We start from the raw sequence: 19,378 nt of genomic DNA, 5'->3' as shown, positions 1-19,378 counted from the left end.
TTTCGGGAATGTACGCCCGCTGCGTCTGAGTAGTAATTTCGTAGAAGCCATATGTATCTCCAAGGTATCGACTTTATTTATTATTGTAGGAACTTGGAAAAAAAATCTGTAGCTAGAAGATACTAAGGTAATTGAATAATATTTTTTCTGAGTTATCATACGTGTAAATGAAAAATCGAGTTCATTTCATGAACTAGAGTATCTGCGTTCCTAACCTAAGTTGTTTGTAAGAAACAGTATACCGCTGGAACAAGAGAACATAGTATTCGAGCAGCGATAACGAACATTCCATTACAAAGATTATCTGTGACGAGTGTGATTTTTGGTGGATAAAAGAACAACCCTGACACAGTTGACGTGTGGATGGTTACGTTTGATTTGTCAATTAATCGTTAGTGCATGAATGAAATTTCACCACAGAGGAACAGTAAGAATTCTGCCACACTGCCTATTACGTAACTGAAACGAAGATATTGTTGTGTGTTGTTATAAACGAAGTGTCACAGGAAGGTTTGTGTATGCTGTGTATCATTCATCGACATCTCTGCTCAGTATGTTATCATGTACAGGTGTGTTCCAGTTATAAACACGCATTATTAAGACTAGGCTGAAAGAAGGAAGAACGTCTGTGCACTGACGATGTGCGTATTAAACTAATACATGCATGAGTGCTGCGCTTGTGGAAGAGCTAACTTCAGAACGAAATGCAAGTGAGGAAAGTGGCAAAGATAGTGCTACTTTTCTTATGTTCCCTTTCTTTTGCCGTTTTCTACTATTACCTTAATGCAAACCGTCCAGCGGAAACTCACTATGGGACAGAATACGTTATAAAGAGTCGCTCAGCGACGCTCAAGGATTTGCTGATGTGGCTCCGATCTGTAGATTCTGCCCTGGACGAGCGCTTTGATTCTGGAAATGCTATCACATTAAAAGAGTTGGATCATCTCGGCTGGTATAAGAAAAATACTGGTGTCAAGATGTTGATAAAGTGGGTGGAACAAATGATTACTGATGAAGAAGAAAGTGCTACTGTTGTAAGTAATGCAATGGGTGAAGCCTCTGAGGTAGATGCAAACACAACGTTAAGGCTGCTGAAAGAAGCTGCTCAGACCAAACTCTCAGATGATTCGCCGGTGATAGCTGTTCTCGTGTTGGCGTGTGACCGCGTCACAGTTGGTCGCTGCTTGGACCAGCTCCTCAAACACCGACCATCCAAGCGTCAGTTCCCTATTGTGGTGAGCCGAGACTGCGATCACATTGAGACTGCAGCGGTTATCGCCTCCTACACTGGCCGTAATGTCTTCAGCTTGCGGCAGCCGGACCAGTCCTCAATCGCCATACCGCATGAGGAGAAGCATCTACTAGGGTACTACAAAGTGGCGCGCCACTACCGCTGGCTCCTCAACCTCATATTCGACACCGTCGGCTTCGACTTCGCCATCGTCGTCGAGGACGACATCGACACAGCTCCAGATTTCTTCGAGTACTTCGCAGCGACGAGGAAGCTCCTGGAACGAGATCCATCCCTGTGGTGCGTCTCCGCGTGGAACGACAACGGGAAGTCTCACCTCGTGGATCTCGAGGCGGGTGCACTGATCCACCGCACCGACTTCTTCCCGGGTTTGGGTTGGATGCTGGCCCGGAAAGAGTGGGCCAGGTTGGCTCCAGGGTGGCCGAAAGCCTTCTGGGACGACTGGCTGCGAAGACCAGAGCAACGCCTCGGCCGCGCGTGTCTGAGGCCCGAGATCTCCCGGACGCGAGTTTTCGCAGCTTATGGCGTCAGCAGGGGCTACTACTTCGAGGAACACATCAGACGAGTAGTCCTCAGCAAGCATTTCGTGCCATTCACCCAGTTCCGCCTCGATCATCTGCTGAAGGACAACTACGACCCGCGTTTCAACAGGACTGTGAGTGGTAGCCCAGTGGTCACCAAGGAACAGCTCCTACGTCGTAGTATCACCGACAGCGGGCCTGTCCGTATCACGTACGGTTCGCAGTACAACTTTAGACAGGTGGCGCAAACCTTCCACCTGATGGATGACGTCAAAAGTGGTGTGCCCCGCACAGCCTATCAAGGGGTTGTCACATTCATGTACAATGGGGTGAGGGTATATTTGGCTCCCAAGTATAGCTGGAAGGGGTACAACTGGAGTTAGCGCTTTGATAGACGTGATATTGTATGTGTTTTCCAAATTATGATATTATCTAGCTAGTATCAAGAGTTGCATGCAATAGTTTAGCACACACGTCGAATAGTGATACCGTAGGACCACTATTTCTCTCAGGTCACACTTTTCTACTGCTGTTTCCTGCAGTGATTAACAGTTGAATCCATTGTTCATATTCTTTGTGTATCGTTCTGGTTTCATTATAAGGCAACACTGGTATCTGCATTAATGCCCCTCATACGTCTTCATTAACTTGTTGGTATTTATCATTACAATCCATTTAACATTGCTTTCTGTTCTTTGTTGACGTATATAGGGTCGTGCGCACTCTGAAGCTGTCTTTGACACTATGAGTAGCTGACGTTTTGGTGCATGAGGGCTACTGATACGACACTTTTCCCGCATAACTAACAACGCCCTAGTTTTAAATCGCCTTTCATTGTAAACGAAATACACTGCCATCATATAACTGAAGCTTGGAGATTTGGACCTATAATCTAAGTTGACATCGGAAGTTCTAGGAAACGATGGACACCGAAAATACTATTTCGCTTATATATTAAGTAAATACGGCGACCTGTGCAATTAAAGGAAAATGAGCTATTTATTATAATGTAAGTGCGGCTAAAGGTGTATGCCTAAAGCTCGACATAGTGCGTTGTAAAGAGGGAAGTTATTTTGTGTACTTTTGAAGGAAACTTACGATAGTATCTCCCTTGCAGAAATTATGACATATAAACATTTTTGTATTTCTGAAAAACAACGATAACATTTTTCCATGATATTTCACATATTATTTGCGTCTTCTATTTACTACAGTAATAAATAGTACTTTAAACAAGTCTGAGTATATTTTCTGTGATTTAATATCAGAACTTCAACGCTTCTCTTTCGTTTTGTTTCTTAAATCATTAGTCAATTATGGCAGATGTTTTATACCATTGCGTATGGATGTAAATCATGCGCTTTTTACAGGGTAGCTGTTGTGTGATTCTATTGCGATCATTGTTTATTACAACTCACTTTTTTAGTCAATATCATATTGCAGTTATTGACAACTTCAGTCAATAAGTTCTGTTTATTTTTCCTTGTGTAATGGTTGATAGAGAATAAGAGAATATGTGATGCTATTCGTCAGCCTCGGCCCTTGATAAGATGTGAATGGCTCCTCTGCCGTCTTCTACTGATGCATATTTTGAATTTGATTTCCTTATAGCGTTATTCGTCGTCATATTATCGTTTGTTTTGAGACAATTAAGAAACAATCTCTGCTGTGTAAGACAAGCAAATATTGTCTGTTATTTTACGGCGGAAATTCAATTACTTCGTCGATTTATTTGTCCAACTATAAAAATGTATTCCCTCAGTTCGTGCTATGTATGATGGTCTCGTATACAGCTGTTGTACTTTTTAACGATACGAAACTCCTTTTTTTGACAAATGATGCGAATTGTTATTGCGATAATTTATTCAGTCAGCTGGTGGTACACATATATATTGTTAAGTAGGTAACGCAGTCTTCGCCATGTAAGTAAAGTGCGTTTTGTGGTACTTGCTTGGATTTGTTTCCTAGAAATATGTCCTCTTTTTCAAATTTTGAGGTGTGTCGTGGTATTTAGCTCATTGGTCGTGGTATACATTCCTGACGCATCGCTTCTCGATTCGCTTTCTCTCCGATAAATATATTTTTTCTTATTAATGTGTGATTGCACACCATACGTCTTGTAACCCGAAGTTTTATCTATCTCCATGCACTAAGTTCGCGTAATGAAAAGTGTTTCATTTATGTATGCTCCAAATTTGGCCAAGGATTGGACGGTACAGTCAGCATGTTGTTCATGTTCTCTGGCTGTCGCCCACTATATTCTAAATATATACAGTCGCGACACACACTGCTGCGAAAGTTGTTAACGTTTGACAGCTTGACCGACGATAGCGCTCCAAGCGGTGAGAAAGCAGACATTCACATGTGTCGCAAGACTAATGTTTGTTTTTAATTATTCTTTTATTCAGTTAGGGAAATAGCTATTATATTTTAGCGTTCCAGAAATAGTAAATTACCAAGACACATGAATTGTTGTAAAGTAAATAACAAAAGAGAGGAATTCCACTGATTCAGTGACATGACCTACAGTTTGTCGATGAGGAAATACTTTCGAATACATGTATAACTGCCGCAGACTCCGCTGAAAGCAATACGATATAGATTTACTGTTTCCTGCATGAGAAACATAGGCTATATTTCTGCTGCTGTCTGTTATTACTATGATAGTGAGTTTTCTTGTCATGTATCTATTTTGTCTGGAATCTAAGAATTCACGATTTCTCATACTTCACTCGACTTTCGAATGCACCAATATTTTTGTAAATGAACAACTTGATCTTAGAAAGACGACTGTGATGAAGATTGTATCCCTTTGTGGCTCAGAGGTAGCAACAATTGCAGAATTGGTTTTTTCTGTGTTTCAAAACAGTATTACTGCTTCTGAAGTTGTCACGTTTGTGTAATTTTCTCTTCAGGTACAGGTGTGATAGCTTATGTGATGTGTTAAAATAGTGTAAGTATTGCACTCCACCTAAGTTTCCTACGTTCCACTTTCAGTGACTTAGCTGAAGGTGTATAGAACGAAGCTTCACATCTTTGGGCAGGAATATGACGTCTTTCTACGAAAAAGCAAGGTCTTCTGCTGTTTACTAGCGGTATTGTTTTGTTCTTAAAGGAAAATGGAAGTTTTCAATGATTATCTGTACGTTACAAGAGAGTGGCAAATGAACTGCGCTCTGTTGTATCTATTCATGCCTCCCAGGGTGTTTAAGAAACTACGGAAAGACAAATGTGACATCATTTTTAAGTTATTGTTGCTCTTTGTAGAACTACATTCGCTCCCTATTGTTAAAACTAGATTACAAATCAATATAAACATTACTACTCGCACTCATCCATAACGTAATCAGAAGTGTAGCTTGTTGGTAGCTTGGTGCGCTGCTATCGCAGTGGATGACAAAAAACGAGACGCATTGTCACAACGGTCCGTTACACTGTGTGCTCTACGTCAGAGACTACTTCACATGTTGAGAATATCGCTGATAGTTATTACCGCTATTACAAGGTATTAGAACTGAAATAAATAGCAAAAGGTCGGCTCAACACTGAGCGAAGCCCTAAGTTTTCTAGTAGCAACACTGACAAGGAGACTTTCCCATAGAAAGGTGAACAAAATCACTTAACGTCGGCGTCATGGCAGACGGTTGCAGCACCAGCACTAAACCCACTTTAATAGATATCACAAACAGTCCGTACAGCGAAGGTATTTACAGTCAAGAAATGGGTTATTACCAGAAGAGGTTCTGTGAATTTTGGAAAGTAAGAGACGAGCTACTGGCAGAACTGGAGTCGTGAGGACGGGTCGTAAGTTGTGCTTGGGTAATTCAGATGGTAGAGCACTTGCCCGCGAAGGGAGGAGGTCCCGAGTTCGAGTCTCGGTCAACCACACAGTTTTAATCTATCAGGGAGTTTCAACGGGTTAGTAGTAAAATTTCTTGACTCCTAAGGTAAGAAATGAAGGTAGCTTTTCTCTGAAGCTCTTCAAGTATGCGTACCGCAGCATCGCTCAACCATTCAGTATTGCACGTAACTGTCATATCAAAAACATCCAAACATATATTTACAATACGGACAAGTAATAAAAACAGGACGGTTATACTACGAAAATACGCGCTCCGGTGTGCCGGTATGAAGCCCACCTTCGTGACATATTTAAAATTGTCTTCAAATTTGTGATGCGACAGCCGTGGCTTTACCTGGCTTCTATGATTCTGATATTGCGACTCATAACCAAGGTGACTGTCCGATGTAAAATCATATGTTCACAAAATGGTTACTCAAGTTTCTTAGCTTTTTGGTGGAAGATATTTGATATCTAAACGTTATCCCCAAAGCGCATTTTACCACCAGACAGGGAGCCAAAGATTGTGAATGACTAGTCAAGTAAGTCTTAACTTTAAACTACAGAGACAGTTGGTCTTTGCTTTATCATCTTCCTACTGTTAACTACGAAAACGTTTGTTGCAGGGATAGAAAGATATGGCGTGGCGTTCAGCATCACTGATATACAGGGTGTTACAAAAAGGTACGGCCAAACGTTCAGGAAACATTCCTCACACACAAATAAAGAAAAGATGTTATGTGGACATGTGACCGGAAACGCTTAATTTCCATGTTAGAGCTCATTTTAGTTTCGTCAGTATGTACTGTACTTCCTCGATTCACCGCCAGTTGGCCCAATTGAAGGAAGGTAATGTTGACTTCGGTGCTTGTATTGACATGCGACTCATTGCTCAAGCACATCAGTAAGTAGCATTAACAGGTTAGTGTTCATCACGAACGTGGTTTTGCAGACAGTGCAATGTTTACAAATCCGGAGATGGCAGATGCCCATTTGAAGTATGGATTAGCACGGGGAAATAGCCGTGGCCCGGTACGTTTGTATCGAGACAGATTTCCAGAACGAAGGCGTCCCGACAGGAAGACGTTCGATGCAATTGATCGGTGTCTTAGGGAGCACGGAACATTCCAGCCTATGACTCGCGACTGGGGAAGGCCTAGAACGACGAGGACACATGCAATGGACGAGGCAATTCTTCGTGCAGCTGACGATAACCCTAATGTCAGCGTCACAGAAGTTGCTGCTGTACAAGGTAACGTTGACCACGTCACTGTATGGAGAGTGCTACGGGAGAACCAGTTGTTTCCGTACCATGCACAGCGTGTGCAGGCACTATCAGCTGCTGATTGGCTTCCACGGGTAAACTTCTGCGAATGGTTCATCCAACAATGTGTCAATCCTCATTTCAGTGCAAATGTTCTCTTTACGGATGAGGCTTCATTCCAACATGATCAGATTGTAAATTTTCACAATCAACATGTGTGGGCTGACGAGAATCCGCACGCAATTGTGCAATCACGTCATCAACACAGATCTTCTGTGAACGTTTGGGCAGGCATTGTTGGTGATGTCTTGATTGGGCCCCATGTTCTTCCACCTACGCTCAATGGAGCACGTTATCATGATTTCATACGGGATACTCTACCTGTGCTGCTAGAACATGTGCCTTTACAAGTACGACACAACATGTGGTTCATGCACGATGGAGCTCCTGCACTTTTCTGTCGAAGTGTTCGTACGCTTCTCAACAACAGATTCGGCGACCGATGTATTGGTAGAGGCGGACCAATTCCATGGCCTCCACGCTCTCCTGACCTCAACCCTCTTGACTTTCATTTATGGGGGCATTTGAAAGCTCTTGTCTACGCAACGCCGGTACCAAATGTAGAGACTCTTCGTGCTCGTATTGTGGACGGCTGTGATACAATACGCCATTCTCCAGGGCTGCATCAGCGCATCAGGGATTCCATGCGACGGAGGGTGGATGCATGTATCCTCGCTAACGAAGGAAATTTTGAACATTTCCTGTAACAAAGTGTTTGAAGTCACACTGGTACTTTCTGTTGCTGTGTGTTTCCATTCCATGATTAATGTGATTTGAAGAGAAGTAATAAAATGAAAGTACATGGAAAGTAAGCGTTTCCGGACACATGTCCACATAACATATTTTCTTTCTTTGTGTGAGGAACGTTTTGTGAAAGTTTGGCCGTACCTTTTTGTTACAACCTGTGTACTAGCTCAGGAGCAGCATTCTACAGCCGATGCGACGCAAGGAACTATTTGTTGACGTCTCAGCCACGTGATACGGACACTTCTCTGCAGCGAACTGGCTGTAGCAGCTTCATGATCGGCTGCTGTGTACGGGAGACTTACTACGCTAAACTGAATGTGTACTGATCGCAGAATTTCATGTCTTCAATCTGCCAGTGCTCTACTTAATTCAGTAACGACCTTTCGTTAGTTACTTAGTGTAACCAAAATTATGTAATTTCAATACACTTCAATAATATTTTAATCATAACATAAGTACATGAAATCGGAGTTTGTATATCTAGCAATATTTCTCTAAAACTTGAGATGGTATTTGTTGCAATGTTACCACTAGGAAGTACCAGAATTTTGAAAAAATACTCTGGTCTGAATCATCAATTTAATATTGCACGATTTACCGAGTAATGTCATATACATAGATACAGATGCAAGGTCAACTAACAGTGCAACTCAATCTGTACCGAATAAGGCGATTACTTTAATCCTCAATTTAATATTACACAATGTACTGACAAGGGCAGGCCACTACATTTGGATCACGGATTTACTTCAGACACTGTACACTTTTAGTAGTCCAGTAGGACAACATAATGTGCGATTAGTAAAGGGTAATACACAGGTGATTTTGAGAAAATAACGAGAGAAATTTCAAACGTCACTGATGTACACGTTCGTTGCTATCTCGAGCACGAGCTGACGGCTGTCGTGTGGTTAGTGTTCAAGCTCCGTAATCGGTAGATCATTGGGTCGAGTCTCACTCATTTTTTAACTAACTTTTTTTTCAAAACTAGTACATAATATATTTCAAATGTCATATTATGAAAGGACACATGTAATTGCATGAACTTTTGAATTTCCAATGTCATTTTATTGTTTGCGAATTTTTATTACCACGACAAACGTTACATTTATGATAGCGATAAGTGAACGAATGCATAAAATTTTCCTGGAAGTCTATGCCTGTCGTGGTTCCCGGAACCACTTAGACCTGCAACCGGATAAGGTACCAAGAACTACTTTGCAGGTGAACGCTTCGATCTGTAGACTCAGGTCTCGATAATTGCGGAAAGGCTTGGGAATTTAAGTCAGACATCGATAAATAAATATGTAAATAACTTTATTCAATAATAGATTGAGTTACAACACCCCGGAGTAAGAAGATAATGTACGATTAATCATCGGATGTGCTTTCGATATTGCAAGTTGCAGGATGATATTTTTCGTACAGACACGAAAAATATAAATTAAAGCTATACCTACTGCAACGAATGAATACAATTTTCTCGCATGCACGAGGAACCTTGAGGTCTCTTAAAATGATCATCTGGCAACATTTATTGTTTCTCATGACTGGCAATGGAATTACAATGTATACCCGGATGAAAGACATTTGCGATAGTGGCCGAAATGTTGCTTCACGATTTTACAACATGACGCTGTCTACAATATGTATGTGAATTCCTATGTGACCAAACTGCTGAGGTCATCGGTCCCTAAACTTAAACACTACTTAAACTAACTTACGCTAACAACAACACACACCCGATGCCCGAGGGAGGACTCGAAACGCTGCCTACTACCCAAATTAATTTTATTGAAATCCAGAGTATTTAGGCTGAGCGCATGTTAACAAACTTCTCACCAAGAGAGGATGATTACCAGCGTGTCAAGAAGGGAACAACCAAATCCGAATTGGAAAGTTCACCACAGTTACATAAACGGTTTTTATACCTAAGCAAACCTCATGTTCAGTTTCTGGTTCGGCAAAAAACGTGTAAGAGTGAAGCAATATTACAGGGAATAGTGACATATTTGAGTGGAAGTGTATAAGCTCTTCTAATTTGAGACAACATGCATAATCATTGTAAGCCTTTAGCCAGAATTATATACTTAAGTCTTCTTAATGTCTGAAAATTAGACTTACGCCTTTCTGCACGAAGAAGAGCGAACGCTTCGATCTGTAGACCCAGGTTTCAAATACGACGGAAAGGCTTGGAAGTTTAAGCCACTCATCGTTGAAAAAGGTATAAATAGCTTCATTCAATAATACATTGAGTTACAATACATCAGCATTTGATGATAATGTATGATTAATCATCGGATGTGCTGTCGACATTGTTGCATGATATTTTTCATACAGACAAGGACAACATAAATTAACACTGCATCTACTACAACGTATGAATTAAATCTTCCCGCATGCACAAGGTATCTTCAGAATATCTAAGGGAAATCGAAGTTCTTTGACTTTTTGAAAAAAGAAAAATCTCTTTCTTCCGCCAATCAGGATACAAACCATGTACAAAGGAAGATTTTCGTAAATATCTATGCGGAAAATTGGCGATGTACGTAAGCCGGTCCGAAATATACTACTGGTCATTAAAATTGCTACACCAAGAAGAAATGCAGATGATAAACGGGTATTATTCGACAAATATATTATACTAGAACTGACACGTGATTACATTTTCACGCAATTTGGGTGCATAAATCCTGAGAAATCAGTACCCAGAACAACCACCTCTGGCCGTAATAACGGCCTTGATACGCCTGGGCATTGAGTCAAACGAAGCTTGGATGGCGTGTACAGGTACAGCTGCCCATGCAGCTTCAACACGATACCACAGTTCATCAAGAGTAGTGACAGGCATTTTGTGACGAGCCAGTTGCTCGGCCTCCATTGACCAGACGTTTTCAATTGGTGAGAGATCTGGAGAATGTGCTGGCCAGGGTAACAGTCGAATATTTTCTGTATCCAAAAAGGCCAGTACAGGACCTGCAACATGAGGTCGTGTATCATCCTGCAGGAATGTAGGGTTTTGCAGGGATCGAATAAAGGGTAGAGCCACGGATCGTAACACATCTGAAATGTAACGTCCACTGTTCAAAGTGCCGTCAATGCGAACAAGAGGTGACCGAGACGTGTAACCACTGACACCTCATACCATCACGCTGGGTGATACGCCAGTATGGCAATGAAGAATATACGCTTCCAATGTGCGTTCTCCGCGATGTCGCCAAACACGTATGCGACAATCATGATGCTGTAAACAGAACCTGGATTCATCCGAAAAAATGACGTTTTGCCATTCGTGTATCCAGGTTCGTCGTTGAGTACACCATCGCAGGCGCTCCCGTCTGTGATTCAGCGTCAAGGGTAACCGCAGCCATGGTCTCCGAGCTGATAGTCCATGCTGCTGCAAACGTCGTCGAACTGTTCGTGCAGATGGTTGTTGTCTTGAAAACGTCCCCATCTGTTGACTCAGGGATCGAGACGTGGCTGCACGATCCGTTACAGCCATGCGGATAAGCTGCCGGTCATCTCGACTGCTAGTGATACGAGGCCGTTGGGATCCAGCACGGCGTTCCGTATTACCCTCCGTATTACCGATTCGCGTCTGTCCCACGTCATCTTCGTGGTGTAGCAATTTTAATGGCCAGTAGTGTAGATTGTCAGAGATTTCGGGTCCCGTTCGAGAGCGCGCTACCTTGCCGCCTCGCTAGGAGGGACAGAGTCGCGACTCGATGAAATACAGGAGCACAGACGGACCGGACAATTGGTTCTGAGTCCGTCCGCCAGCCGTGCTGTAAGTGACGTCGGACGAGTACTGTTTACACCGCAAAGTCTGTTGCTGTTGTGAGTTGCGGATGAGAGAATGTCCTTAGGAAGTTGTGCGGTGGCGTTCTGCCAGTTGGATGCGTGGTATTGTTCCATGGCAGACGGAGTGCACCTTGCAGTGGGATGACGATGGTAGCCATAGTGGATGGTTATCATATACGGCCTGTTAATAGAGGTACTGCATATCGGAGATCAGAAACTCCAGAATGAGTTGTCAGCCACTTACCATATTACTCGCCCACTGTGGATGCTTCCCGAGATATGTTTGCTGATGGAGACCAAGGCAACACTTCAGTGCATGGTGAGCGTCACATTTGGATACACACGGTTTTTCACTGACATTAGGAAAAGAGGCTTATTTTTGATATGAACGTTCGGGTGTGTTACTGGGCTTCGAATTTCCTGAATGTAAATGGCCCTGAGGCTTCTGTTCGTTTAAGAATCAATTGTTGTGGGAACAGAGGTTAAACTCTTAAGATTCGTTAAATGTTTGTTGAGACCGTACTTTTAACCGTTTCTGTTGTGTTGGTCCACTTAATTTAGTGCCGATAATCTTATTGTAGTTAATTTTTAATTAAAAGTGTTATCATGCTTGAAGCAAGTTAGGAAAGACCACTGCTAGCTTGTAATGCCTTGTAGCTCTGTCATCTGAATGTACTGAGCTGAAGTTGAGTTTATGTAAGTTGCTAGCGTTAAAATTCTACATTAAGGTAAAATGTACGGAGCTTTTGACTTTCCTGGGAATAAACTTCCTAGGGAATATTAAGTTTTATTACTGGCTCTTAAACTCGCCTAATTTAACTTGATTTTCATCCCAAGAATGTCTACGTAAGTGTCAAGCTGCTTTCCATTTCAATTACGGTAATTGATTATTTGTCAATGTACCCTTGGTAATTTTGTAACGTATATGTTTTAGATTTAGCCTGCACGTGACATGTGTTATTGTATTCTTTCAGGGCAGCCGTCAGCAAGGGTGTAGGGGCTGTTTGTTTTGAGGCTATACCGTTTGCAGGATGACTACGTCACTGTTAACTTTTATAAACTATTCAGAGTGTTACGTGTGTGGTAATTTATTTTTGAATAGATGTGTTTTAATTGTATGTTTCTCTCGGTTTGTGTGGAGACTGCCTTGCCGCAGTGGATACACCGGTTCCCGTGAGATCACAAAAGCCGGCCGGTGTGGCCAAGCGGTTAAAGGCGCTACAGTCTGGAACCGCGTGGCCGCTACGGTCGTAGGTTCGAATCCTGCCTCGGGCATGGATGTGTGTGATGTCCTTAGGTTAGTTAGGTTTAAGTAGTTCTAAGCTCTAGGGGACTGATGACCTTAGAAGTTAAGTCCCATAGTGCTCAGAGCCATTTGCACCAGATCACAAAAGTGAAGCGCTGTTGGGAGTGGCCTGCACTTGGATGGGTGAGCATCCAGCCGCCATCCACTGTAGCCAGTTTTCGGGGTGCACTCAGCCCCGTGATGCCAATTGAGGAGCTACTCGACCGAATAGTAGCCGCTTCGTTCAAGAATCTATCATAACGACCGGGAGACCAGTGTGCTGACCTCACGCGCCTCCTATCCGCATCCTCCTCTGAGGATGACACGGCGGTCGGATGGCTCGGTAGGCACTCGTGGCCTGAAGACGGAGTTCTTTTCTCGGTTTGTGGGCACGGACCTTCCACGACAGAATTATGTGTGCTTAAGTTTTTGTCCAATAGTGCGATTAAGGCTGCTCATTGGTAGCATTCGCAAATTCAGTCGTGGTGGCAGTGGGCGTACGGTAGGACCTGTATATGTAATCGTATTTGGTACTGGTTGTTTTAACTGTTTCATAATGGAGTCTGTCCCGTGTACGGTACTGGGAGTAATTTATTTGAAGGAGGCGTGTTTGGTATTTGAACTTCAGATTCGGGAGGCCTCGACTGAAGGTAGAATTTCTGAACTCGTAGATAGGTTGGGGATTCTCCCAGACCGACCGGTTAACATCCTCATAAACACTGTCCGCGGGGTGAGTAGCACTTGCACTGCTTGCTTTTAACTGTTGTGTGATACTTGAGTGTAAGCTGAAACCTTAGACTAGAGCAACTGGGTCTTCAACAGTGGCAGGTTTTGCGCGTTCAGGCATATTGTAATCATTTATAGAATCGCATCTTGGATCTGAAATTGGTAAATACAGAGGTCGCCTGTTGTCTGCAGATTAAGCAATTAACAGTCGATCTGTGTGCACTTCAACAGTGTGTTAGGTTACTGAACTGGCAAGGTGAGATGTAAGCTGATGTTCCGCAGTTAAGTCAAGGTACTGATCACCAAACTCGTAGTGAGCAAATTAAGTTTATGGCAAGGGTTTCCTGAATTCCCAAATAAGTTATCGATTATAAGTGCGTATAAAAATTTATCCTCGGTAAGAGGCTACGAAAATGGTTTCATTAACTGTCAGGTTAGTGGAGCGGGTGACAGTATTCGGATGTCATGTAGTTTTGTTTCCCAAATACTGGACTCAGTGACTTTAGGACTCTCAAATAAAAAGTAAATGAAGTAAAACTGTTCAGATACGTTGAGCGTCTTTATGAGGGAGGACCTGATAAATGAGTATGTTTTCCGAGTGCAACGAGCGCAAGAGGGTGTGAGTTCTTATGTGTACAATATTTGTGAATATGGTATCGCTTTTTCGGTGAAATTATCGGACGCCGAGATGGTATGAATAATCATTGACAGAATGGATCCACAGGATCGCTCCTGTTCTGTGTTATGCGACTTCGTCCGATGACCTGTATGAATTACCAGCAGTGGAAAACATTAGGCTTGCAGACAAAAAACGTGAGTTAGCTTGGAGGTAGGTGTGAAATAGTTGAAAGTGTGTGACTACAGAGTAACGCACAAAAACAATTTAAGAAAGTTGTCTGTTTTCGATACCGTCCACACGGTCAATGGTCCGCCATTGACAACAACCACAAGATGCTCGTGGGGATGAATGATGCCTTCGGTGGAGCGCGTGACGTCAGAGGCACCTCGAAACACCACTCAGAGTTCAGAAAGATCATGAGTTGCCTGTAAATTCTTTATCATTTGTCTCATCGTTTTTTAATTCTAAACGGGTATGCGCACTAGTCGACTCTGGTAGTTCAGCATCTTTATTGGACAGCAAATACTGGGTCGCAGTGTGGAAGGGTTTGGGCGAATAACCCACGTACAAAGTCATAGTTTTATGGCCAGTGGTTGTTTGTAATCGATAGAAGCATAGTGTCACTTGAATGTTAAGACTGGTAAGTTTTCGTGGCCTCTCCAATTTCTGGTGGTCAAAGGGTTGACTACTCAGTTAATGTTGGGATGTCACTTTTTAACTAAGATTGGATGTATGTTAAATTTTTTAAAATTTAAGAAGGCGGTAAACGTTCCCTTTTGTCAGCGTATCATTCAGCAAAGACATTGTGTGGTCGGTAGTGAGGACAGTAGATTTAACTGCACTCATTTAAGCAAAAATTAAGCTATCTGCTATGCGTTCTTGACAAATTTCTTGAGGTACTCTCTGATAAGTTGTGAGTTACTAAAAAGATCCAGTGCCGCATTCAGTTGACCGATCACATACCTGTCGTACAAACTCTCTATCGGTTACCACCGCCGAAGATGAAGGAATTAGGAAGGATTGTGGGTCAAGTTTAGAAGCAGGGGATAATTAGGCTCTCGGTCTCTCCCTGTGTGTCACACATTTTTCTGGTGCCTAAGGCAGTTGCGGGCAGGATACTGCCCGGTAGTGGACTGTCGTGTCTTGAATTAGAAAGCTGCACTCAGATCTCTTCTAATGCCGTATTTACATAATTTTTTTCTTGGTTTTCTTGCATTTATTTTATCAGCATTGTTAAATTGAACCAAGCGTACTATCATATCCCCTTGGCGGATGAGCCTAATGCATCTATTATTTTCTGTACTGATTAGGATCCTTACGAATTCAATCGTATTCCCTTTGCGTTGGCTACGGGAGCTGCGGTTCTTTCGCGATTATTGGGCACTGCCATGTGAATTTAAGGTTTCGATGACTCTACAACTATTTTGATGTTGTGATATACAACAAGACTTTTGATGAACGTCTGGGGCACCTGAATGAGGTTTTACATCGGCTGTGGGAAGCTGGTTTAACAGTTAAGCTGTCTAAGGTCATCTCGGTTCATTCGGATATCCTTCCTTGGACACATTTTGTCGAGTAAGGGGTTAGCTATAGATCAGGGTCGAACTAAAGCAGTTTATCATTTGGAGCCATCCAAGGCCGGCCGCTGTGGCCGAGCGATTGTAGGCGCTTCTGTCCGGAACCGCACTGCTGCTACGGTCGCAGTTTCGAATCCTGTCTCGGGTATGGATGTGTGTGATGTCCTTGGGATGGTTAGGTTTAAGCAGTTCTAAGTCAATGGGATTGATGACTTCAGATGTTAAATCCCATAGTGCTTAGATCCGTTTGAACCATTTGAAGTCATCTAGGGACAAAAAGGGCGTTGCCTGGTTCAGTGGGATGATAAAGTTCGTATGAAATTCAATCCTAATTTCGCTAAGCTTGCCGCACCGCTTCATCAGCTGCGCAAGAAAGATCGAAGCTTTTGCTGGACTCATTTACAGCTGGCAGCGTTTGATTCCCTGAAGAGAGCTGTAGGTATTAAACCTCTATGGGGGGTGACAGCACATGCCTTGAACAGTGGACCTGCTCCCTTGTTGCTTCAGGATGAGGGATGTCCGCGCAGGTCACTCGCTTATGCTTCACGCTGTTTCTCGGAGTCGGAACGGAAATAGTATGAATTTGAGACTGTCTTTCTTCTAAGTGCACTAGAGACGTTTAAGTTTTATCTTGAACTTAAGGAATCAGAGTTGGACACCGATAATCACGCACTGAGCTGGGTGTTGGCGAGGTCTTGAAAGACTGACCGTATTGCCCGTTGGGTGGTCCGTATTTCGACCCTTAAATTGCGGATCAAACACATACATAATTCCCAGTATCAGATTGCCGACACTTTGATTCAGAAGTTCCTGAAGTAGCCGTCCAAGCTGGGTTCATATGGGCTGGAAAACGCTGCAGAAGGCGTTGCTGCTGGCTTGACTGAGACCCAGTTATTGACCGGTAATCTGAAGCAGTCGCAGCATTTTTGAGAGATTGGGTCGGGGAGAGAAAGTCGACATGTACTGTATTTCAAAGGGACTACCGTGTTACCAATCCTGATTTGGCAACCGTATGAAAATCTGCTTGCCCCGGTTCCTGTACAAGTGGCATTTACGTATTTCCACGGTTCTTTGTGTGAAGGACAACTGGGTCGTACTAAGACCGTCTACAAGACTAAAGAATGGTATTGTGAAGGAAATTAAGACTTCCTGGGCAAAGTTAACTGTGCAAGACGGCGAAACCTAATTCCGATATCTTCTGTGGGTTCTTATGCTTCTCCCGGGAAAGTAGCCCCCAGGATAAAATATTTATTGGCTCCGTAAGACACTTGCCACTTTCTACGACCGGGTACTTATATATATTTGTCGCAATAGATGCGTTCAGTGGATTCGTCTGGTTGATACCCAATAGATCACTTACTGCTGATCTATCTATCAGCTATTTTTGCCAGTTTTGTCCTGCTCTAGGTCCTGGTCTGTGATAATGCTGCACCATTTTTCTCTTACGTTTAAAAGATTTTGTTTTGATCATGCCATCTATCATGTGACCACCAAACCTTATTTACAACATCCACCTTTTAACAGTTATCTCTGCATTATTATCACTCTCGTAATGAGACGCGTGGGATTTTTCGATCAGGAGTTTGCCTTTAAACTGCGGTTCATGAAACCCATATAGCTACTCCTGTCAAGTTTATGTTGGCCTGTCCGATTAACACCACTCATAGTCATCTGTGGACGATCAGTGACCTGAGAACATAGGACGCAATGGACGTTCACATGGCGTCGGGGGCACTTTTTTTTTTTTTTTTTGGTCATCAGTCTACTGACTGGTTTGTTGCGGCCCCCCACGAATTCCTTTCCTGTGCTAACCTCTTCATCTCAGAGTAGCACTTGAAACCTACGTCCTCAATTATTTGCTTGACGTATTCCAATCTCTGACTTCCTCTACAGTTTTTGCCCTCTACAGCTCCCTCTAGTACCATGGAAGTCATTCCCTCATGTCTTAACAGATGTCCTATCATCCTGTCCCTTCTCCTTATCACTGTTTTCCACATATTCCTTTCCTCTCCGATTCTGAGTAGAACCTCCTCGTTCCTTACCTTATAAGTCCACCTAATTTTCAACATTTGTCTATAGCACCACATCTCAAATTCTTCGATTCTCTTCTGTTCCGGTTTTCCCACAGTCCATGTTTCACTACCGTACAATGCTGTACTCCAGACGTACATCCTCAGAAATTTATTCCTCAAATTAAGGCCGGTATTTGATATTAGTAGACGTCTCTTGGCCAGAAATGCCTTTTTTGCCATAGCGAGTCTGCTTTTGATGTCCTCCTTGCTCCGTCCGACATTGGTTATTTTACTGCCTAGGTAGCAGAATCCCTGAACTTCATTGACTTCGTGACCATCAATCCTGCTGTTAAGTTTCTCGCTGTTCTCATTTCTACTACTTCTCATTACCTTCGTCTTTCTCCGATTTACTCTCAAACCATACCGTGTACTCATTTGTTCATTCCATTCAGCAGATCATTTAATTCTTCTTCACTTTCACTCAGGATAGCAATGTCATCAGCGAATCGTATCATTGATATCCTTTCACCTTGTATTTTAATTCCACTCCTGAACATTTCTTTTATTTCCATCATTGCTTCCTCTATGTACAGGTTGAAGAGTAGGGGCGAAAGGCTACAGCCTTGTCTTACACCCTTCTTAATACGAGCACTTCGTTCTTGATCGTCCTCTCTTATTATTCCCTCTTGGTTGTTGCACATTTTGTATATGACCCGTCTCTCCCTATAGCTTACCCCTACTTTTTTCAGAATCTCGAACAGCTTGCACCATTTTATATTGTCGAACGCTTTTTCCAGGTCGACAAATCCTATGAAAGTGTCTTGATTTTTCTTTAGCCTTGCGTCCACTATTAGCCGTAACGTCAGAATTGCCTCTCTCGTCCCTTTACTTTTCCTAAAGCCAAACTGATCGTCACCTAGCGCATTCTCAATTTTCTTTTCCATTCTTCAGTATGTGTACGTGAAAAACCTTTGGGCGCATAGTAAGTTGCCTCTGTTGTTAGAACAGGTTGTCCGTAAGATTACCCCAATCAGCTATTGGGCGCAGAATCCTAAAACAAGGAAACGGATGCGTGTCCTTTCGAGCCAACTTCAGTTAGTAATAGTGATGATGGAGATGAAGTATCAGCATGACGGCAATCTAACTCCCTCCACTCCCCCCCCCCCCCCCAGGTCTTTGTTTTGGGAAATGTATCGTTCATTGTAAGCCAAAAGTGAAAAAATTGAAAGCACTTGATAAAGTTTTAACTTGCCTATATAAATAGAAGTCGCATAACATTTAACGAAAATAATAATAATTAGTAAATAGCCAAATAACATTGGAATTTCAATAACATTTCAGTCAAGTACGTGTGCCTTTTAATCATATTACTTTTCATATGATGTATGTACAAAATAATGACTACTGTTGAAAAATGAAGAAAAAAGGTGAGCGGCTCTCGCTGCAGCGATTCTTCGTTTACGAAGTTTGATAGCTAACCACATGACCGCCTCCAGTTCGTATTGAGGGTAGCAACGAACTGGTACATCAATGACGCTTGAAAATTCTCTTGCGATTTTCTCGTAATCGCCAAAGTAGTACGCCACACTATTTACACGGTACACAGGGTGGTCCATTGATAGTGACCGGACCAAATACCTCACTAAATTAGCACCAAACGAAAAAATAAGAAC

General features: G+C 42.7%; 1 protein-coding gene across 1 annotated transcript; it reads left to right on the top strand.

Annotated features, from left to right (window-relative positions):
- The first annotated feature begins 863 nt into the window (after positions 1-863).
- Positions 864-2,156, top strand: LOC124594488 (alpha-1,3-mannosyl-glycoprotein 2-beta-N-acetylglucosaminyltransferase-like). The gene has a single exon (XM_047132863.1). The coding sequence runs from the start codon at positions 864-866 to the stop codon at positions 2,154-2,156; it is 1,293 nt and encodes a 430-aa protein (XP_046988819.1).
- Positions 2,157-19,378: the final 17,222 nt, after the last annotated feature.

Source organism: Schistocerca americana, chromosome 2 (assembly GCF_021461395.2).
Source record: "Schistocerca americana isolate TAMUIC-IGC-003095 chromosome 2, iqSchAmer2.1, whole genome shotgun sequence".
Lineage (NCBI taxonomy): Eukaryota > Metazoa > Arthropoda > Insecta > Orthoptera > Acrididae > Schistocerca > Schistocerca americana.
This window is presented reverse-complemented; position numbering and strand designations above follow the sequence as displayed.

What these genes read in the sequence shown, in the direction of transcription:
- LOC124594488 (XM_047132863.1), top strand. Translation starts at nt 864, where the DNA reads ATGTGGCTCCGATCTGTAGATTCTGCCCTGGACGAGCGCTTTGATTCT.